The sequence below is a fragment of the Macrobrachium rosenbergii genome, chromosome 43 (genome assembly GCF_040412425.1).
Source record: "Macrobrachium rosenbergii isolate ZJJX-2024 chromosome 43, ASM4041242v1, whole genome shotgun sequence".
NCBI lineage: Eukaryota > Metazoa > Arthropoda > Malacostraca > Decapoda > Palaemonidae > Macrobrachium > Macrobrachium rosenbergii.
In genome coordinates this window covers 54,630,031-54,654,063 of record NC_089783.1, presented here as the reverse complement: position 1 = coordinate 54,654,063, position 24,033 = coordinate 54,630,031, and the positions used below count along the sequence as shown (strand labels likewise).

At 36.9% G+C, this 24,033-nt stretch overlaps 2 protein-coding genes across 4 annotated transcripts in view; one reads left to right on the top strand and one right to left on the bottom strand.

Annotated features, from left to right (window-relative positions):
- Nucleotides 1-20,921, bottom strand: part of LOC136828933 (uncharacterized) — a 116,760-nt gene extending 95,839 nt beyond the window's left edge. Inside the window, exon 1 of the mRNA XM_067087301.1 lies at nucleotides 20,264-20,921. The gene's annotated coding sequence lies outside the window, so the exon portion shown is untranslated. The remainder of the gene's footprint in view (nucleotides 1-20,263) is intronic.
- Nucleotides 1-24,033, top strand: part of LOC136828934 (beta-1,4-glucuronyltransferase 1-like) — a 75,833-nt gene that overhangs the window by 11,332 nt on the left and 40,468 nt on the right. The window contains exon 1 of one of the 3 annotated variants that reach the window (XM_067087304.1): nucleotides 22,246-22,489. The exons of the other annotated variants lie outside the window; for them this stretch is intronic. Within the exon in view, the coding sequence (XP_066943405.1) occupies nucleotides 22,472-22,489 (18 nt within the window). The 5' untranslated portion in view covers nucleotides 22,246-22,471. Of the gene's footprint in view, nucleotides 1-22,245; nucleotides 22,490-24,033 lie in introns of those variants that run through there. 3 annotated transcript variants of the gene reach the window in all.

Below are 24,033 nucleotides of genomic sequence, written 5' to 3'. Positions count from 1 at the left end.
GCTGATCCTTATTCAGTACCTATTCAGCTCCTCGTTGGAGGGATCGGTACCGCTCTCAGCTAGCACCCTGCTGGCCCGCGTTCGGGTCTCCGACCGGCCAACGAGGAATTAGAGGAATTTATTTCTGGTGATAGAAATTCATTTCTCGTTGTAATGTGGCTCGGATTCCACAATAAGCTGTAGGTCCCGTTGCTAGGTAACCAGCTGCTTCTTAGCCACGTGAAATGAATCTAATCCTTCGGGCCAGCCTTAGGAGAGCTGTTAATCAGCTTAGTGGTCTGGTTAAACTAAGGTATACTTGACTTTAGTTTCTGCCACCTTTCCATTCCTATCCTAATGCTACTACTTTACTACCGCTGTTTAAATTACTGAAAACGTACCCTTCTACATCTTATAATAATAATAATAATAATTATTATTATTATTATTATTATTATTATTATTATTATTATTATTACCAGCTCCTCTCTCTCATAATAATACTGCTAAAACAACTAATTTTTGCCTTTCTTATCTCTCAGTACTACTTTTTCTATTCCTCATTTTACTCCTCCTCCTCCTCCTACTCCTCACCCTATAAGCTCCTACTACCAAAAATACTCTCCACCTTCCCCTTACTATTACCACTACTCCAACTGCTCCCAGCCCACGCCTCCTCCTCCTCCTCCTCCTCCTCCTCCTCCTCCTCCTCGGAGACTCACACCTCCGAAATCCTGAAGGCCGTTGGTAAGTGGGGTAGGGGAGAGGTTGACATTTCAAAGGCCGTGAATAATTGAGAAAGGTCGTCTGGAAGTGGGTCGTCACTGAAGAGGTTCGCAGCTGAGCGGCTGTGAGGGGGAACTTGTGGGGAGAGGAGACATGTCGAATTCTAAGATTTCGAAGTGGATAAATTTCATTCGTTGTTGTTAACTTACAAGAAGAGAGAGAGAGAGAGAGAGAGAGAGAGAGAGGGGGGGGGAACTTGGGGAGAGGAGACGTGACAGAAACGTTGAATCATAAGATTTCGAAAAGTATAAACATCATTCATTGTTGTTAACTTACAAGAATAGAGAGAGAGAGAGAGAGAGAGAGGAACTTGGGGAGGGGACATGTGACAAAATTCGAATCTAAATTTCGAAATGGATAAATTTCATTCTCTGTTGTTAACTTACAAGAAACCTCTCTCTCTCTCTCTCTCTCTCTCTCTCTCTCTCTCTCTCTCTCTATATATATATATATATATATATATATATATATATATATATATATATATATATATATATATATATATATATATATATATATATATATATAAAATAAAGCCAGAAATCATTCATTAGTTAAAAAGAATGTGGAATTAAGCGCTACATTCTTCACGTGGGTTTGACACATTCTTAAAATCTTGCGAAAAAAAAACCGGTTTGCATAAAAGATTACCTCCGAGAGCCAAGGTTCTTTTCGAAGATAACTTTCCCGAATGAAGGTACTTCATCATTTTTTTTTACCATTAAATTATTCATCTGTTTAGGGCGTAAACTGGGCTCTTGCATTTTCCTTGGTATTTATAATAGCTTCTCATAACTCGCTGACATTCCTAATAGTTTTCTCACCCTCTCTTTCACGCTGAAGGAAGAGAGTAAGTATGAGAATTAAGTATGAGAATTACTGCAATACGATGACGTAAAAATACATTACTTTGGCTACTGAATATCAACAATGAGCCATTTTTTGTCTAATTTCGAAGAATCTATCAAGAGTTTCTACACAGGGGTATCTGGTGTCCCCAAGTCAAGGTTTTTTGGTACAGTTGTCTAGCTGGAAACCTGAAGCGCAATACTCTGAAATTATGTATGTGGTAAGTAGGTGTTTATATATATATATATATATATATATATATATATATATATATATATATATATATATATATATATATATATATGTGTGTGTGTGTGTGTGTGTGTATACATATGTATGTGTGTTGCGTGTATGTATGTAAAACGGGGTGGCTCCCACGAAGTCATGGATCACTGCCAAATCACATTTAAATTTCTGGATTTTGAACGAACCGATGCCTCCTTTAACGTATATGCATGTCATGGCAATAATGGTATTTCGCCAGTGTGGTAATACTGCTGCCTCCGGGACAATCATTCGTACAGTAAGCCAGAGGCCGTCCCGAGAGGCACACTTGTTTCCTCTGTTTTGTATCATTCTGCAAGACTACACTGCAAGAACCCAATATATATTGGTGTTTGCTTTCATCTACCATCAGTGTTAAGCTAGAACTCCATCAACGTAATACACTCCCTGTCCCCTCCTCTTCCCACAATTACATCCATCAAATTAGTTTTCCATCAGCTCTAAAGTAATACATATTCTAACAAACTTCCCTTCATCTTCTGTTTCCCAAGTAATCTTATATATTCTACTCTTTGGGAACCATGCACTTTTAAAAAAAATGTTAGCATTCTCATTTGCAAGAAGTCCTTATGTACCCACAACGCCATATAGGCCTATTCCTCCGCCTACACCCAACCTTTCGTGGCCTCCAGACCCAGCAAGGTGCAGACACAAACTCTCCCAGAAAGAGTCTCATTCATTTTCATTCTTTTCCAATCCTGGCCCATACACACTCTCAACATCGTGACTTTTATTCTCGCCACACCTACCCACGCATACTCTCCAAGGAACTAACACGTTTGTATCGTTTCACCCATTCCCCGATTCTCCCCGACAACACGAGCGTCCACATCTTTCAGCCATCCCAGACGCAATCGCCTTTCGTCCTTGGTATTCCTTCACACGGAATCGTGTCTCAATGCCAGAACACCCAGCTACTACATTTATTCTTTCCGGCACCACAAAAATGCACGTTCCAATGCCCCAATAGGCACCATCATTTTACTCTTGTTATTTTCAAATAATTACCGGGCATTGTGCTGTACACCTCATTCCCTGCGGCCCTCCCGGCCAACAGGCCATACTACAGACGTGTGCTTGGTACTGACTTGGCCCTATTGTGGAGGGGATCACTTGCAGTCTAGGGTATACATTCATCTAAGTGATCCAAATCCTGCCCCCTCTCTCTCTCTCTCTTTAAATATATATATATATATATATATATATATATATATATATATATATATATATATATATATATATATATAAATAAATACATATAAGTATTTATAAATTATAAACCTACGTACATCTGAACATTAACAAGAACACGGATAAATAAACTGCGGACTTACAAAAAAAATACAGATAAATATGCCTGATCACAAAACTGTCCATCGAGCAATATTTGTAGAGAATTTAATGGCCTTAAACAAAAACCAGAATAAGAAAATTATTTTGAAACTTGGAGAATGATCATATAAAATTACAATATGCTTGAAGATTATGACGTCACCATACTAACAAGAAAGTTTATAAAAACTTCACAGATCAGTTTAATAATTAGTCTACAATTAAAATTTATCAGAAAACGACCTTGTTGAATGACCTGGGTTGTTAACAAATTGTGGATGAATGCAACATATTCAGGAAGTGACTGGAAAATTTAAATGCAGTGTAAATGCTGTACGCTGAACAATTTGTACAGTTATAAATAAGAGCTCTTTTAGTTGATTATTAAGTGCTGTGTATGAAAATCTGTAGATTATTGGTGCATGGAAGTGTTCCTAAACACAATATTGTAGCCAAAGAATAATGTATTTCGTGCATTGAATATTTTAAGCAAAGGAAAAAAAAGATAAACTGAAAAAACTCTCAGAGAGAGAGAGAGAGAGAGAGAGAGAGAGACAATGTTAAGTATAACAGTAATTAAATATATGTACAGTCACACCCAACTGCTCCACAGACCGACCGCCCTCCCGCCCCCGGCTATGCTTGGGCCCAGCCTCGCTCAACTCTAGCCCAGACGTGACTTTGTTTCATATTACCATCTTTTTGACGATAAGGGTATAATGCTAACTTCATTTTCAAAAGGCTATCCAAGTAAACAGCAGACTTTCCACTATACAGAATGCTAATATTTCAAAGTTCAAGCTAGATTTGGGAGAAATATTAATTATTATAAATAAATTGGCAGCTAAAATAGCCGATAAAAATCAACGGTCAATGGAGAAAAAATCTGTGTGAAGCCTCTTACAAAGACTGGAAGGCTATGCTACAGAGGCTATGGCACAGCCCAGGGTTTAAAAACATTTTACATGGCCGCCACACGGCGTAAAGTAACTAAATGTGGCAACTGCGATATTCCAGCTGCCGCAAGTAGTGACCCAGACACTCGAACCGACAGCGCAAGACTTGGTAGAAAGGATGAGGAAGCCGTGTGGAAGGTTTGGTGATTAGTGTAGTTCCTCAGAAGAAAAACGAAACATTCCACTCACTAAATGTAGTGGACACCATCTGGAAACCTTGAGTTTTGGGAACTACTGACAAAGTTCTCTAGATATTGAGCCAATTATTAGTAAGACTAATCCTGAGAATTAATGACAAAATCCTCTAGGTCTCGGATGCAAAGAAATTAACTCATATTGCATTTTGGAGCAAGGGCAACAAATTAGCCCCCAGAAGACTATGAAATGATAGCGCAAAAAACCTAGACTGTATAAAATATGCAACAAATTAGGAAAATGAAAGTTTATCAAATTTCTCAATATTTTAAAAAATTTCAGTCATCTCTAAAAGTAGGATAAAGACAGCCATTTTACACTCATTTCACAGAATATCAGACGGGGATTTAACCTGCAGGTATCTGGACCTCATTCAAATATTTGCGACGGGGCTCCGGCTCATGATAGCAGTGGGTCGTAGGATACTTGAAGAGTTACTCACAAAAAGAATGGTATCGCCAAAATGACGCCACGGAGTCTAATCAATCAAACGGAACTTCAGGAACAACTTTGTTAATTGCTGAATCTAGGGACCGGTTCTACAGTAGTTGACACAGTAACTGAAATTAGTCACGAGGCGAAACAAGTCACACTCGATTTATTTTATGTATTAAGTATATATTTTATTTTAAATATAAAAGTTTTGTATATATTTATTTTTTATGGTTTTATCTAATATCATTCTTCATTTTTTACGTTCACGTATTAAGTTATCATTCACCTTTTCATTATCAATCGCATCATTAATTTATACATTTCATCTTCACTGCTGCGCTGAATAATCCTGGTGGGTTCCGGCACTTGGTCTTCAAGACCTGAATTTCATAATCAGTCAATCAACGGGTGCGATATTTTATTCATCGCCCTTAAAACATAATCATAAAGATGGTCAAACAAGATGGATAAAAGCAGTCTTTGGAGAGCTAAACTGTCTCTTTCGACATGGGTGAACTCTTTCCTAAATGGAAAGAAAAAAAAGAAGTGCGCGTCACAAGAAAAATCGATTAACCTCAAAAAGTGTCTGTGATCCGTAATTCACTTCTCTTCTGGAAATTACTGATGCTGTCGAAATGCCACTCAGACATAAAAACGCTGTTCATCTACGCAACTGATCTGTCCCTGAAGCTTGACATTTACCAAATGCCAAGCGACCAATGCCCTGTGGAGAGCATCGTAAATACTGCTGAAAAACAATGGAGGTATCTGGAGTAACCTAGTTTCTTGGTTCTTGAAGGATACTAAGGGGTTTTCGTTATGATTATAGTGAAGAGTCTAAAGGGATTTCTAAAGGTGATTTTCTCACTAACCATCGTCTGAAGCATTTACGATTCAAATATTTATAGAGTCCAAAGGGATTTCCAAAGATAATTTTCTTACTAACCATCGTCTGAAGCATTTACGATCCAAATATTTATAGAGAGTCCAAAGGGATTTCTAAAGATGATTTTCTCACTAATCATCGTCTGAAGCATTTACGATTCAAATATTTATAGTCCAAAGGGATTTCTAAAGATGATTTTCTCACTAACCATCGTCTGAAGCATTTACGATCCAAATGTTTATAGAGTCCAAAGGGATTTCTAAAGATGCTTTTCTCACTAACCGTCGTCTGAAGCATTTACGACCCAAATATTTATAGAGTCCAAAGGGATTTCTAAAGATGATTTTCTCACTAATCATCGTCTGAAGCATTTACGATCCAAATATTTATAGAGTCCAAAGGTATTTCTAAAGATGATTTTCTCACTAACCATCGTCTGAAGCATTTACGATCCAGATATTTATAGAGAGAACGTGCAATGATAATCTGAAGTGATATATTTTGGATTTTGGCAAACATATACTAATAAAGACAGAAATCTCCACGAATACTATGATTCGTCTACATTACGATGGAATCGGCTGCGACTCTGTTCCGTGGGATATATCAAATCCCTCTTCTTATCTTAATATTAATCGCGATCTATGGAACCTTGTCTATGGTTTATAGCTGTAAGCTACCTTAATGTGGCTACATAAACACACAGTTGTAACCTGAGCCTATTTTTTCATCCGATTTCAGGAAAATTCCATGAAGGGTCTCGTGCAATAAACAATATATCTTGTCCATTCACGAATAATACCAAGCCCTATTGAAGGGTCTTTTTTTTACGTAATTATAACTAATAAATTTATCAAATAAACCAATGTCGATTAGATTTCACAGCGAGATTCCAAATTATCATTTATAACTTATGTTAGTTACCTTTCAGTATTATTAGTTTTTCAAAACAAAAGATTCCAGGTGAACGGAACTTGACCAATCATCTTATTAGCATGGCAGGCAAATCAAAGTCATAACTGTTTCAATCTCTTGTACACAGAAAGTAACTACTCAGAAAGTAACTACAAATTCAGTGTAATTTCGAATTTTTTTTCTTCCGTTTTCCCTAACCACTGAGATCCATCCTCCAAGATGCGGATTTCTCGCTTTCTTCGATATCAAGTCCCTCTTTTTTTCTCCCAAATTTCATTTTATTTTCGTTAGGCCTACGCTACTCAAGGGCTTCGAGTCGCCTTATCTTATCGGTTTCTGAGTTAAACCTCTGTTCAAAACAACGGTTTGAAAGACGCACAACATAAAAGATAGACCCTTTATCGTTCTCAAATGTGGTTAGAGGAGCAATGCTTTAAACACAACAGCAACATAGATTCTGCTCCTCCTCCCGATCAACACAGATGAAAAGGGCACTACAATGTAATGTGCTCCAAAATTCTTTGCCTACGTCATTGCACTATAAGAAGAAGAAGAAGAAGAAGAAGAAGAAGAAGAAGAATGCAGTCAAGTGCAAGCGAGCAACCTTGACTTCGCGCGCTTTGATTTCCCGCGCTTTTGGTCTCGATTCAAGCGTCCCCGTACTGAGGGTTGCTTCAGTTTCATGGGGTTCGCTTTCCTAGCTCGCCACAGCATAACTTGAATAATCAGGTTTCTTGAGAGCTATTGATTCTCATCAATTCGTCGTTTTATATTAAGGCAGGCGTTGAAAGATCCAGGTTAAGACGGCACGAAACGCTTTTAGCAAGAAGCTAATAGTTTCATTAGCCACTGTGGCCCGTGGAGAGAAAGAGTAAAAATCTAATGAACTCACACTTTTGTTAACTGATTATGATTATTTACGGGACTGTTCTTCGTGTTTATCTTACCGTGAACCTTCGCTGTGGAACTGAAAAGGCAGAATGTTCGGAAAGCAGGAAGTTTAGGCATTGATATTAAATAGCAATTTATCATACGACGCTTGCATGCAGCTGCATGCAACAAACCCGGTTTCAACTTAGAGCCTTCATATGTCCGCGAATAGCCTTCATATATCCGCGAATAAAGTGAAACACTGTAGTGCAAGATCTCTCACCTTTGTTCTAAGAGTCTAGGGCATTTTTTTAAAGCTTCACTTCCTTGGTGGCAAATACTGTTTATATCTATGCTGTATTACACTGCTGCTCTCGTGATAAAATTATATGTATGCACAAACACATATAATGTGTGTGTGTGTGTGTGTGTATGTATATATATATATATATATATATATATATATATATATATATATATATATATATATATATATATATATATATATATAAAATTTACATTTATATGGACAGATATATATATTTACATTATATGGACAGAATATATATATATATATATATATATATATATATATATATATATATATAATATATGTACATATATACATAATATATATATATATATATATATATATATATATATATATATATATATATATATATATATATATATATATATATATTTATATATATATATATATATATATATATATATATATATATATATATATATATATATATATATATATATATATATATATATATATATATATATATATATATATATATATATATATATATATATATATATATATACAGACAGACAGATAGAAAGATACACAAACAGTCACATAAACAGATAAATAGACCGATCAGTGCGTCTTGAGATGGTTTGATCCTGTGGAAAGAATGGAGAGCGACAGGTAAGGGAAGGTAGAACTAGGAAGTTCTAGTAGACCAGGTGGAAGAGGTACTGGAGCTTTAAGACCTCATTCTCTAAGAAACAAGGCGTGTAGGGGCTTGCATTACTAGTGATAACTAGTTATTACTGAGAAAGATTTCTGCACGACCCAATAATGGCAATGTTATCATCTCGTTTCATCACTGGACCCATCCCTTATTAGGAGAAACCGCTGATTCATTAGTAATAATATAAAGTATCCCCACTTTAACATATATCAACAGTGTAACGTCTCTCAGAATGTCATCCGGAGTACCTAATCGCCCTAAACCAAGCACCGTTGGTTTCCCCCCGCCGTGTTTTACTAAATTTACCGGACGTTTCCCCCCCTTTTGTATCAATCCCGTGGGGTTATTTATAGCACGGCGAGGCTTAAGGGTTTGTTTAGTGTGTTGTAAAGCCATAAAATCAACCCTAAGATAGTTATGGTCGTTAGCTGACTATTCTTGGAATGGATCAAGAGGGGTAAAGCCATTCTGAAAACCCATTTTTAAAGATTTACAAAAGAATGTTCATGTTTACACCAAGGTTCTTTCGCTGTTTGTACGAAAAACCATCCGTCTGCGTAAAAAGTGCACAAGGAATGATTAATTTGATTTCATTAAAAAACTGCTTTTAACTTTTTATGTAACGTAGCAACCTTTAATTACCGTCAAGATGCTTTGAGAAATTATACTCATTATACTCGATCATATCTGGGATGTCTTGAACGTCGGAACTCACGGCGCAAGAGTGCTCGATTTGAAAGTCATTATATTCTACTTTTCCTGGTTTAAGAAGTATTACGATGTGAAGGTTTTCAAGGATAGTCGTTAAAATGTGCGTTTATCAACACTCACATAAACACCATAACACTCCCACTCAGTAACAAAATTAATAACCGAACGCGCATTTGCACTACAAACACGCAATATACCTTATACGCGTGTGTAATTTTTCCTTTTCCGAACGCCTACTTCTACTAGTTTGTAATATTATATCGCGTGATTCCCAAACGAAATTCATAATGGCAATAACAAAACCTCTCACCAACGGCAAAGTTCTTCTTCTTCTTCCTCTTCTTGAAAGACTTTTAGTAGAGATCTGGAGATAATCGAATAAAGTTGGAATAAAGCGATGCACGAATCGGAGACTTTGATGGAAATGAAAGGATGACATCTGAAGATTAGATGGCGCTGGAAATGTGCGATTTGAGCAGAACAGAGAAAGTGAAAAGGACGGATAATACAAAGGACTTTCTAACTGGGAAGGGACGTGATGAGGAAAGTAGTAGGAAATATACGAGGGAGGTAGGAAAATCTGGGACAGAATACTGAAGAACTGGGAGATACTACGAAGAATTCACGAAGAGAGGAAGTGGAGGGAGAACTTAACTCCCTGATAAAAAAAAAAAGTTAAAATTCCAACAGAATGGAACAGGCTAACCAACATCTCCCTGAAATAAGATTACTAAAATATTTATAACGGCCAGGAAAAAAAAATATCCTATATGAAATAACGAAAACCTATCAGATCCTCAGGACTGAATATCTAAGAAGCCGCCCAATTAATTTAGCCGCTCTCTTGAATGAGTTGAGTAAATATCAATGCATGCACGGAAATTACCCACAGAACTCTTATTTGCTTGTTTTCCTCCAAATGATTGAACATAACCCTGTGTAAACTACTGTGCTCTACAGGGTGAAGGGAAATATTTTTCCTTTTCTCTCTCTCTTTTTTTTTTAATGGAGAGGAGAATGGTTTTTGAGAAGCATCTAAAGATTGATTCTCAATCCATGATTATAATATATGACACGTCGCGCATCGCGTTCCTCTCATTTACACCAATAAAACCTACCCTCACATTCTGAAAGTACTTATTTACATATCTTAAATGGACGTCATCTCATGATCTTTCCCCCATAGCAGATGCGCCCTCTTCTGAAAAAATCGAGTAAGATTTTACGGGGAGTTTTTTTCCACCAAAAATTCTTTGTCGGCAAAATATTGAAAAGCTATCGAAAGATTCGTGCTGACGACCTTACAATCGTCAAACAACCTTCATTCATATTTGTTGCTACACAATAGCGGTGATGCACACTCAGTGATGGAGAGAAAAAGACGTTTTTAAAGTTCTTACAATTCACATTTAAACGCACACAGCCTGCCAGATAAACGCACAGACAAACGGAAAGACTCAAAAGACATTTCATAAGTTCTTGAAACTCTCATTTAAACGCAGATAGCCTGCCAGATAAACGGACAGACAAACGAAGGATTCAAGGTCTGGAGGAGGGGGGGGTGGGGAGTTGTGGAGACTTCTTTTTTAGTGAAGCCACGGAATTGATTTTCACGTCACTTTATTCAGGAAAGTGGTTACGTCACGAAAATCCATTACATGATTCATTTATGTTCCCAGATCTCAAACTTGAAGCAGATCGTCGTTGCCAAACGTTCTCTTTTCGCTATCATTATTATTCATAATATATGAATCCATTCAGAAATAACATGACGTAAAGTGAATCTTTCTAAAAAATATGAATCCATCCAAAATTAACTTGACGTAAAGTGTATCTTTGTAAAAAATATGAATCTATTCAAAATTAACATGACGTAAAGTGAATCTTTGTAAAAAACATGAATCCATTCAAAATTAACATGACGTAAAGTGTCTCTATGTAAAAAATATGAATCCATTCAAAGTTAACATGACGTAAAGTGAATCTTTGTAAAAAAAAAAAAAATATGAATCCATCCAAAATTAACTTGACGTAAAGTGTATCTTTGTAAAAAAAAAAAATATGTATCCATTCAAAATTAACATGACGTGAAGTGAATCTTGTAAAAAATATGAATCCATTCAAAATTAACATGACGTAAAGTGTATCTTTGTAAAAAAAAAAATATGAATCCATTCAAAATTAACATGACGTAAAGTGAATCATTGTAAAAAACATGAATCCATTCAAAATTAACATGACGTAAAGTGAATCTTTCAAAAAAATATGAATCCATCCAAAATTAACTTGACGTAAAGTGTATCTTTGTAAAAAATATGAATCTATTCAAAAATTAACATGACGTAACGTGAATCTCTGTCAAAAATATGAATCCATTCAAAATTAACATGACGTAAAGTGTCTCTATGTAAAAAATATGAATCCATTCAAAGTTAACATGACGTAAAGTGAATCTTTGTAAAAAAAAAATATGAATCCATCCAAAATTAACTTGACGTAAAGTGTATCTTTGTAAAAAAAAATATGTATCCATTCAAAATTAACATGACGTGAAGTGAATCTTGTAAAAAATATGAATCCATTTAAAATTGACATGACGTAAAGTGAATCTTTGTAAAAAAACATGAATCCATTCAAAATTAACATGGCGTAAAGTTTATCTTTGTGAAATTACTAAGTCAAGAAAAAATTGAATAACTGAATGTATAAAATGGGTATTTCAATACTGAACGAGAAATTCTTCACTGTTTACATGTTTACAGTTCCGACTTTCTTTTTTGGGGAACAGTATCGATTATAATTAGGTCATCCAGTCTAGAAACGCGTGTTGCTATTTTCCGAGACTGAAATAGGGTGGGGGATGTTCTTTGTTCACATATAACTCTCTTTCTCTGCTGGTGTTCCTTAATTCATATTCGTTTTTCATATACATAGATACATATACATACATACATACACACACACACACACACACACACATATATATATATATATATATATATATATATATATATATATATATATATATATATATATACATATACATGGAACTAATCAACACATGAGCAAAGCGTTTCACAGAAATAAATTTCTGACTCACATCGGGATCGAACCCGGTCTCTCCAATGAAAGGCCAGGTGTGCTATCCTGGCCTTTCATCTGAGAGGCCGGGGTTCGATCCAGATGTGAGTCAAATCTATATATAAAAGCCCTTTCTCCTTAAGATGTCTGGACTCCAGATGGTGTTAGCATTACAGTACTCAACATTACTCCTGAATGAGGTTGCTAGTCCTATTTTCCATCCTGTCTGCGACCCGCCACAATCGACAGATTACAAGGTACTTTATTTCCTGCTTAGATCAACATGGGCAAAATGAAAATTTCCAGGAAATGGGACTGACCCGCTTCCTCTGCGTGAGAGGCAGGGCTGTAAACACTTTCCCAATCGCGTTTTCTCTAAAAGGAATTAGCATTTGCGGACGAGGATTCATCCCCAGGTTAAAGGACGGATTGCGCCTAAGACACTTCGGCGCATTTTTCACTTGTTTCTTGACGTTCGAGTCGAACATTGCACAATTCCAGTTTCTCAAGAGTCACTGATAGTTGGCATTGATGTGAAATGGAACGTGGAATCACAGATTTGGTTGCTTCATGTTATAAAGGACGGATACGTAAAAATATACACTTTTGAACATCCATCAAAAAATATAAGGAATGGCAAACTTCCTCAGAGAATCACTATGGCGGCTCCGGGCCTCGTCTGTAGCCCACTGCCGCTTCCAGCAGATTCTTCAGGTCCCTGACATCAATTAATCTTATTAGCATGGAGCGTTATTATTCATTATATGATCCCCTTTTCACTGACAGTTATTAATAAAGCCGGAATAACAAAATAAAAGGCAATATACAATTGTGGTACTAAAAAAAAAAAAAGTCGATAGCCTTTACATGGACCACCGCTTGATTTATTCACTATAAGTACAGTGTTATTTTATCTGCACTGCTAATTTTGCTTACGATTTAGGAAAACTCCAGGGAATCATCACTTTATCCTTTCAGTTCACAAAGAATATATATGTATATATACATGTATATATGTATGTATATATATATATATATATGTGTGCGTGTGTGTGTAAAGACAAAATCCACAAAGGAAAGAAAAAACAATGGAGTGCTGGTGAGGCCTTTCGACTGTCGTCCTTTGCTTAACTAAGTAAAGGACGACAGTCGAAAGGCCTCGCAGCACTCCAGTGTTTCTCTTTCCTTCGTGGATTTTGTCTTTATTTATACATCCATTAAGTTCCATACTTTCGTGATTCAGTTATACATATATGTGTGTGTGTGTGTCTTGAGGTGGAACAGGTAAATGCACTATGATCTGCTCTAGCAGCATAAATAACCCAAATAGAGACGGGGTCTATGATGAATGCCAAAATATGACTCATTAATGAAAGAGAGACCAGCATCATATCAATGGAGAGTAATGTAGTAGAAGAGTGATACACTGAATACAAAGTATGTGCTGGACCTCAGTAAATAAAAGCTTGCTCTCCTGCTAAAAAAGGGGGGGTGGGTAATCTTTTACAGCGCCCACTTATGAAGTACCTGAGTCTTAATTATATTTGCAATGTTCCTATATATATCAATTACTGTGCCGCTTTTCAGTGACCCCAAACAAAAGGTTAGTGGCCCTTTGAACCTAATATGTATCAAATACATATCAAAATCCCGAGGTATTCCTTAAGAAGTTTGCTGAAAAATTTGCCCACTTAATGCCGTATCAAATAAATATCAAAATCCCGAGATATTCCCTTAAAAGTTTGCTGAAAAATTTGCCCACTTAACCCAGTGTTATTGCTTGTATCTGCAATTTGTATTAGATGTATTCTCGGCTGTCGAATATTACAAGGAACATAAAATATATAGTGGTTCTTACAACCAGACTGATGAATCAATTTCAGCCTTTACAAATTCATTCATTCAAAGTATATTCATTACCTCAAGCAACTTTAACCTCTTTGTTTACAAACCACCTATACGGCTTTTGGAAAGAGATCTAATGAGCGTATTCTCCTTTATTCAGGAATGTTTTGTTGCAACGATTATATATGGCCAACTGTTGTAGTCACTTCTATGATCCTATCGACTGATGCCTGTGAACGTCAGAAATCTTAACCATCTCGACTGATGCCTCTGGACGTCAGAAATATTAACCATCTCGACTGATGCCTCTGAACGTCAGGAATATTAACCATCTCGACTGATGCCTCTGAACGTCAGAAATATTAACCATCTCGACTGATGCCTCTGAACGTCAGGAATATTAACCATCTCGACTGATGCCTCTGAACGTCAGAAATATTAACCATCTCGACTGATGCCTCTGAACGTCAGAAATATTAACCATCTCGACTGATGCCTCTGAACGTCAGGAATATTAACCATCTCGACTGATGCCTCTGAACGTAAGAAATATTAACCAGTGCAATCATCTCCAAACGACCCTTCATGGCACAGCAAAACTGAAAACTAAAGGAAAACCCTTCGTTAGATAAAATAATTCTGGAGTTATAGTCACCGAAGTTGAAGAAAAATAACAAACTGCGATCAAAGTTCTCGCATGAGGAAGTATACTTTTCCCAAACAACATCGGCATCGATTGCGGATGTCACAAACTACATAGCTGATATACTGACAGGTAATCACTCGTAAAAGAATTCCCACAGCACTCCTTTGACCTGAAGGTGATTTTGTCGTAACCGCACGACTAGGTGTAAAATACCATAAATTCCTTTCGTCAAAGCATCAAGTAGCCAGTTAGGATAAAGACAACCCATAACCCTCCCCCCCCCAGAAGAAAAAGCAAAAAATACGCGACATGAAGAGCATTAAAATGATTAAAAAAATGGATCCCTTCCCATAAAAATATCTATAGGGATCTGTGTTTTAAACATTTCAACTTCAAGTTCCGCAATTCATCAGCAAGATCTCGCACACTTGGCGAATGAGACCTTAAGCATAGGCTGTGTGTGAATGATACTGAGAAGGAATCGAAGGGCGCAAGAATTTTCCCCCGGTAATTGCCGACGTCCAATTAAGCTTTTAACACTTATGACCTTTTCGCTTCCGCATGACCTTCCTCACCGTTTCCAAAATTGGCCCGGGCCTTTAGGTGTGTGCTTGTTTTATCCTTGGAAGGCGGCTGTGATTTTTTTCAGCGTTTTTTTTTTTTTTTTATAATGTAACCGGCGCGGCGGTAAGAACAATGTTCCACTGTCACGTGTGGTCATTAAAGTGTTTGAATGATAGATATTTAACTCGTTACCAAAATGTTTTGACCGTTTTACTATAATCTGTGTAGCCACATTAATGAATAAATAAGCACACACATTATATATATAATATATATATATGTAGAATCTATCACTTTTACCAGACACATTTATATATATTCTTCGCTTTTTTATATATATAACATCCAAACACAAGAAATATATATATATATATATATATATATATATATATATATATATATATATATATATATATATATATATATATATATATATATATATATATATGTGTGTGTGTGTGTGTATGTATGCAATGCAGTGAACCTTTACCCCAAGAAGAATAATTCCTGAAAAAATAAAACTATGATAAATTCAACTCTTAACTGCTAAATCAGTGATTTCTATAATCACAGATGGTCGTGGCAGAAGTCATAGTATTGTACAGTCCCTGTACCTGATGAGTAAGGTACATCTGAATGAATGGCAGGTTCCACAAAAATGAATGAGATGAAAAATAGATGTCCCTTTTGTATAAGGAAACGATGATCATGAACTCAGCAAGAGTTATTCGCCCAGAAGAGTTGCAAATGACTAATAGGCTTTTGATTGGAACATTAAGCCTGAACAAGAGGATTTTTAAAGGAGATGCAGTTTGGCTCTAGGTAAGGAAGAGGGAATGCGGACAGGTGTTTGCGAGAAGTTTTCAAGTCAAGAAAAGTCGTATGTGGCATGCATCAGATATATATATATATATATATAATATATATATATATATATATATATATATATATATATATATATATATATATATATATATATATATATATATATATATATATATATAGGGTGAGAGAGAAAGACAGAGAAACTAATTACCTTCCAAACTCAACCCCACTGAGCAGTTTTCACTAATACAGGACGGTTCTAGAGAGAAAAATAACAACAAAGTGGTCCTGTCAAATTTATGCTTTAACTACTTGATCGTGGATAAAATTCCTGTGAAAACTCTCAGAAAAACCAAGCCGTTACATACACCTACACAAAAGGTTCACCCGTAGCACGTTGAACCAAGATCCACAGGGCCAGTCACCTCTTTCTCCAGTACCTCTGGAGATCCCTGTTAATATTTCCGAATCATACTCTTTTCCACTAAACCTATTTATTCTCTTCAATTTATTCCACGTGATCAAACATCTCAAAACACTGGTCCTTCATTTCACCTATAGCAACTTTTCACCACGTATGGCTGTCGTCACATCTCTCACGCTTTCATTCTACTTGTGCAGTTTATCTAACGCCAGCAACTCTGCAACTTAAATCTTTTCCATTGAATTTTTATTCAACATCCACGCTTTACTTCCATAGCGGAAAGTTGGCTCAAAAATTTCTTATTACATTCTCCCCTTGGACTCCATCGACGCTCCATGTCACTTTACAATCTGTGCACATAACCTGTTCACTGTATATATATGTCTGTATATACATACATACATCATATATATATATATATATATATATATATATATATATATATATATATATATATATATATATATATATATATATATATATATATATATATATAATATATATATATGTAATATATATATAATTTATATATACAGTATATATATATATAATTTATATATATACACGTATCAGAAATATGATTATTCTCAACAATCTGGAGTAAGAAATTGATTAATTACTGAAGAGATTAATACGCTGTTTTTTTTTCTAAAAGAAAGGAGTTGCACAGATCAGATATTTGTATTAAAAAATATCGTACACCAATGTACGGAATTTAAAAATCTCCTGATAGTTGCCACTGATTACGCGAAAGCATTTAATAGGCTTTAAACACTAATATTACGGAAGATCTTGCGTCACTATGACATTCCCGTAAAATATGCAAAGCTAACTGAAAATGTTCATGAAGTATGTGAAGAGTTAATGCTGATGGGGTCTTGTCAAGAGGATTTGCAGTAAATAGTGGAATGCTAAAAGGCCTTCTCATACATTTTATAGTGCAATAAGTGGCCGAAGATGGAAGACAAGGTTTAGTAGGAAGCGACGATAGAAACATGACAGATTTAGAATATAAAGATAGCCTTGTTTTAACCAGTAAAACAGCACAAGCTCTACAAAGCTTTCTTGATAAAATGAGCCTTGTTTTAACCAGCAAAAACAGCACAAGCTCTACAAAGCTTTCTTGATAAAAAGAGCCTTGTTTTAACCAGCAAAACAGCACAAGCTCTACAAAGCTTTCTTGATAAAAAGAGCCTTGTTTGAACCAGCAAAACAGCACAAGCTCTACAAAGCTTTCTTGATAAAATGAGCCTTGTTTTAACCAGCAAAATAGCAAAAGCTCTACAAAACTTTCTTGATAAAATGAGCCTTGTTTTAACCAGCAAAATAGCAAAAGCTCTACAAAACTTTCTTGATAAAATGAGCCTTATCTTAACCAGCAAAACAGCACAAGCTCTGCAAAGCTTTCTTGATAAAATTAGCCTTGTCTTAACCAGCAAAACAGCACAAGCTCTACAAAGCTTTCTTGATAAAATGAGCCTTGTCTTAACCAGCAAAACAGCACAAGCTCTACAAAGCTTTCTTGATAAAATGCACCATATACCGAGAGAGACGGGACGCAAATAAATCTTAGAAAAGCAGGAGTCAGGACGACACAGTATGCCCAAGGGATGAAAAAACACTGGATGGAGAAATGATTAATGAGTCTGTCTTTTCAAATATTCAGGAAGAATGATATGTCCAGCACAGGGTTTACTCCGTTGGAATTTAGTGAAAGATCTAAAAGGTCAAACCAAAGAATAGGCAAGCTGAATAAGGCTGGAAAGTCAATTAGACAAATTGCATACGAAAGCCTGGTCCGGTCTGCATTGTTATCCGACCTTGAATCGTGGTATGGCAATGGAACTATACCTAAAAGATTTTCTTGATGTTAAAACAAAGTTTGATGAGGAATATTGGGATTCAGATGGAAAAATGAAGTAGAAAAGTCAAGGAGATGGAGATGGCTTGGATCACAGGAGAGGTTCGACCTTGCGTTAACCGGATCACAGCAAACGTCTGTGGCGGCATTCGAAAACGTTTCCCACAGCACTGTCCGAAGCTTGGTCGCCGAAGAAGCGACCAACGCTGGTCTCAAAATTCACGTTCCTCGTGGACAGGTTCGAGTTACTTCATCTAGAGAGGATTCACAATGTTCGGTTTTGCGTCGGTGCTGAAACGAAAATATTGGCTAGTTGGCTGAAAGTTTGCAAAAAAAAAAAAAAAAAAAATTAATTCATGAATTAAGTCCTAAAAATGGGCCGATTCTGATATGCAGAAGCTATACAATTTTTTTCTGGCTTTTCTTTTAACAGTGGTTTATGGCCGAAGTAATTAAGGGGTAAGTGATTGTTTGAAAGTAATCTTGTAACATAAAATCATGAAGTGAGTAATGTTCCAATCCCATACTGTGAAATGAATTTTTTTAGGTAGTTTTACTCTGAAATCAAAGATGCAGTTCATATCAGCCTTGAAAAATGCAGGACTCCTATCAAGTTAATTCTTCTGCCCCAAAAACCTAACTTACTGACAGCTAATTGTCTTCGGTAACGCGATCTTCCACAAGCGTCATATTTTGGACCACAGAAAACATCTATAAACTGACCATACATCTTTCACCCCACTAAAGAAATATCTATTGGTAAGGGCTTACAGAAGCATATGTTACCTGTATATCACTATAAACAGATAAATAAACACACTCACTCACTAAGCCATTCTCCTCTAAGGGGAAAACGTATATAAGATGTGGGCATTCACGCCCATGCATAAGTATTCAAGCAATAAACACGCTCCTTGGGCCCTGACATAAAAAGGTGGCAAGTGGCTTCGTACCTTACAGTTCACTAGTTTCTGTTTTTGAAGCCATTGCCAAATAATCTTACGTCTGCAGCTAGATTTTGCTAATTATAGAGAGCTGGAGTAACCTTCTATTCGAACGGAAAACAAAACAAAGGCTACGCTTTAAAGAGTATTTCCGACCATATTTAACAGAAATGTACTAAATTATCGTAGAGCGCAAGATTATATATATATATATATATATATATATATATATATATATATATATATATATATATATATATATGTAAATTCTGACCTAATCAGGATCGAACCCCAGTCTCCCAAATGAAATGACAGGGCGCACCAGTTGACCCACATAGGCGACTTTTAAAACGAAGTTGGGACCTCAGTACTTCTGTACCCAAGGTTTTTCCCGGGCAAGCTGCTGCCCAACATACCAGCGGCATTTTACCCAACTTCCCGACCCACAGTAAGTCATTTCATCCGAATTACCCTTTTAGCGTGAATATGATGTAATTAATGAACACGTGTTACACAGAAATAAATTTCTGACTCACATCAGGATCAAACCCCGGTCTCTCAATACATATACCGTGATCCATTCAAATTTGAGAGAGAGAGAGAGAGAGAGAGAGAGAGAGAGAGAGAGAGAGAGAGAGAGAGAGAGAGAGAGAGAACGTGCATTATAAAATGATGACAACAAATGATGAACGTGATCATAGTGAACTATGGCAAGTATAATCCGTAGGCTTCACTTCTCGATTCAGTACAATTTCCACAAAAAACCACAATTGATAATTAAAGAACGGAGTCAAACTAAAGATAAAAAATACTTATGAAACCCGTCGCAACATTAAGCCCGCTAAAAGACATGATTTAGCTACAACAGAAGAAACGCCTACTCACCCAACAGCACTGTGGAACTTCTCGACCAATAAGAAATATCCAGGAAAGTCAGGAACAACTTTCAAAACTTGATCGAAGAGACGGATAATTACGACACCAAGTCATCCAGAGGTTGTTTTCACTCGCCCCCTTGGTCCATCCTCTCTATTTTCCGGGGGCTTTGTTTGGGAAGCACAAAATCAACTCGTTTCAGCGTTTATGAAAGGGGTTGGTCACGAGGGACGGCTCAGAGAGAGAGAGAGAGAGAGAGAGAGAGAGAGAGAGAGAGAGAGAGAGAGAGAGAGAGAGTTACGAAACAACAGTATTCAAAGGGAACTGAAAGAATATTTAACAAGTCTTGTTATTTAAAACACATTCCCCAATGTCATGATTACCAAACTGGCCAGAATTCGTAAAACAGTTCCTGCTCAATCCACCGCTTCTCTCATCACATGTCAGGACGCCGAATTTTCTCAGCTAAAGACTGTTTTCTCCTTAACGAGCTCGAGCCGTAATCCTCCGCCTATTGAATCATCGTCAACTTCCTTTACTGGAAACTCCTGCCTTGAAAAATCGCAGTGGCCGCTCATTGTCTCTCAAAATCTGGAGAAAGCGACTGAAACTCGACGTCCGAAGCGCGGAGCACATGGCCGCTCGCAATGCCCAATCTGGATCGTCTGAGAAGGTACACCTTCGGCTTCTGTGAGGCCATGCATATGGCATCGTCGACAACCGTTTTCTTTGTCAACCTTTATTTCCATTTTCTATACTCGTGCGCCACCATTTTCTTTGGCGTTTCGTTTATGCCCTCGTTTTCTGTGATGAATCAAGGTTGTCGATTCATAAACCAACCCCCCCAGACATGTGAGAGTTATGGAGTGGAGTACTACATGACAGGACAACTGCTCTATATTTCATGCAAGCATGAAATAAAGATGCAAAATATCTGCTTATCGATTTGGCTGATTTTTTTCTTACTGCAAAGTTAAGTTTAAACTCACTATGTGGAAAGATTTTAAGTTGAAAAAAAAAAATTTAAACACTTTGGACCTGTAAGAATATTTTAGACCCAGCTTGCTGAAATCGGAAATATATCAGACTAGTCAAAAAAGGTAGAGATTAGCCCTCGTGTCTCTTCCGTCTACACTCCGATTTGAACGTCGGCTCTATTTCATTCAATGTACAAGAAATTGTCCGATGAAACTGTCAAACTCGACATAAAGGAAAGCAAATGAGTCAGGATGAGCGGCAAAGAGACTTTACCGCAGGATAGAAGGTTGAAAAGAATACAAAAAAAGCGGAGAATAAAAAAAATCGTTCGACTGTTTCCCGGTCTCACAATCAAGTTATGGTGCTTCCGATATCCTTATCAGTGCTTGGCTGCGATATCACTGAAAAGTGCGCAGGCGTCGACACCTACATGTTTCCCGCTTAATAGAATACTCGTCCATTTCTGTAAATGAATGCCGTTAACCGCTGCAACTTCGCAGCTGAGACGAAAATGGTCTGTGTAAGAAGCTGCCTTTCTATATCTGAAGCTGAATCTCAATATAAGTTCCTGAAAATATAATTCCATTCTACCGGTTTCTGTTCCACCAACTGCAATACTTGGACGAGATTCAGAGGCGCCTTTGCAATACGTGTGCAGTTTAAAAACCCGCCGTCCAATGGAATGATTTGGCGGGAGATCTTCACGAATTGTGAATGGCTGACGAAAGTGACGTCACGATCCTATTGATCATCTCACCAGCGAGAGCGACTGAACATCCCCGGAGAGAGTTCGCCACACGATGATATTGATCCTGCCGTTGTCAGAAAATATCTACCACAGCGATATTTATCCGTATTCAACCGAATTTCCAGGTAGTTCTTGCAGCTGGAAATAACGAGCGATTCTAGCTGCAGGGCGAACTGCAAAAAACCTTAGCCGTGGCTAGCGTAACCTTTAAGTCAGGCTTCGCAGGCGTGACTTATTTTCCAGGCTGACATTTCCCATCCACTGCAGACCCGATGCGGTAAGCAGTGTCTCCCGGAGAGCCAAAACACAGAGGCGGGGGGAGGGACGGGAGGGAGAGGAGGAGGGTGACGGCCAGCAGCAGCTGCAGCAGCGGCAGCAGCAGCAGCAGGCTGAAGTCACTTGTGTCTCTTTCGCTTCACTATGAGATCCGACTCTGAAGGCCTGACGGATACAACACCTGGCCATGTGAAGGACGCGCAGCCACCTCCTACATGCTCTTCAACCACAAGGTAGGAGGCACGGCACCTTTGTCATCCTCAACCCCCTCGCGCAGACAAATAAGACCAAAACACTCGGCTGGACGAGAAGGCGATGATTTCCATCGGCTGGTCAGCGGGAAACTCGTGACCGCAGGATCTTCGTCAGGATGACAGTGGATTGGTGCTTGCCTTGTCTGTGCGCTTGTGATTGGATGGGTTGTTGAAGCTTCGCGTTTGGTCCCTGGAAAGCAACACAGGTCCACTGATGGGCACGATTCGGAGTGAATGTCATACACCTGTGTCTATGTATTTCAGGCTAAGTGTATATGTGTATGTATATAATATATACAGTATATATATAAATAAGGTTCAGTAATATTCAGTGCCAGCGATTTTATCATCACCAGCCAAGAAAATGCTTCCAACTTGCCATGTTTTCTGCGACATTTTAATGAGACTTCTATAGCAGCAGATAATTTTTGTTTGCTATAAGCCAGAATTAATGTTGCTTTAAAAATCTATCAAAAGTGTACTTCTTTCTGATAATCGTTAAATTGGTCTGTTCTTTAGGTGTATACGTTCAAGATGATGTGATGTCAATTATTAATTTCCATATTCTACTGACTCGAGATCTCTAAGAAGCAAAATTAACCGTAAAGAGAAAAGGTAGTGTGTTCTTTTCTCCAGACCCTTAATGGATCTTTCCAAGGACTGTCAATATTTCCAAGGGCCTTATGTCCAAGGAGGTGAGGGGAAACTGTAAATCAACGTTAAACTTAGATTTTAGGAACTGACAATATAATACCGAGAGAAGGTGTTAATGATGACTTAACCAGCTGAAATTTCAGTTTTACGTATCTAGCAATGTTGAGACCCTAATACACGCCGAGGATGTGAATGGATCGTCCTAATAATTTTGCCATTATTATTACTCCCAAATGGAATGTATTCCACCAGCGATAATTTATATCACATCATCATGAACTTATTCACCTAAAGCACAGCTCAATGTAACTATTAACAGAAGGAAGTATACTTTTGACAGATTTTTAAAGCAACATTAATTTTGGCTTATAGCAGACAAAAATTATCTTCTGCTACAGAAGTCTCATTAAAATGTCGCAGAAAACATGTACATCGGCTGGCAAGTTGGAAGCGTTTTCTTTGCTGGTGATAATAAAATGACTGGCACTGAATATTACTGAAGTTTATATATATATATATATATATATATATATATATATATATATATATATATATATATATATATATATATATATATATATATATATATATATATATATATATATTTACATATATACACAGAGAGTTAGACATTCATGGTTTTCTCATTATACATAAAACGTTACTTAAACAAATTAAGTTCAGGACAATGCATCGCTTATCCGCAAAATTTCAGCCGTGAATCTTCATCTGATTTCGAATTTTAAGTTTACACTTATCTTAGAGTTTTATGATGTAGGCAGAGATTATATAATCCCAAATTCACGTGCTCTCCTAGATACGTTTGTATGTGAATAACACACGTACACATTATATGTATATATAAACAT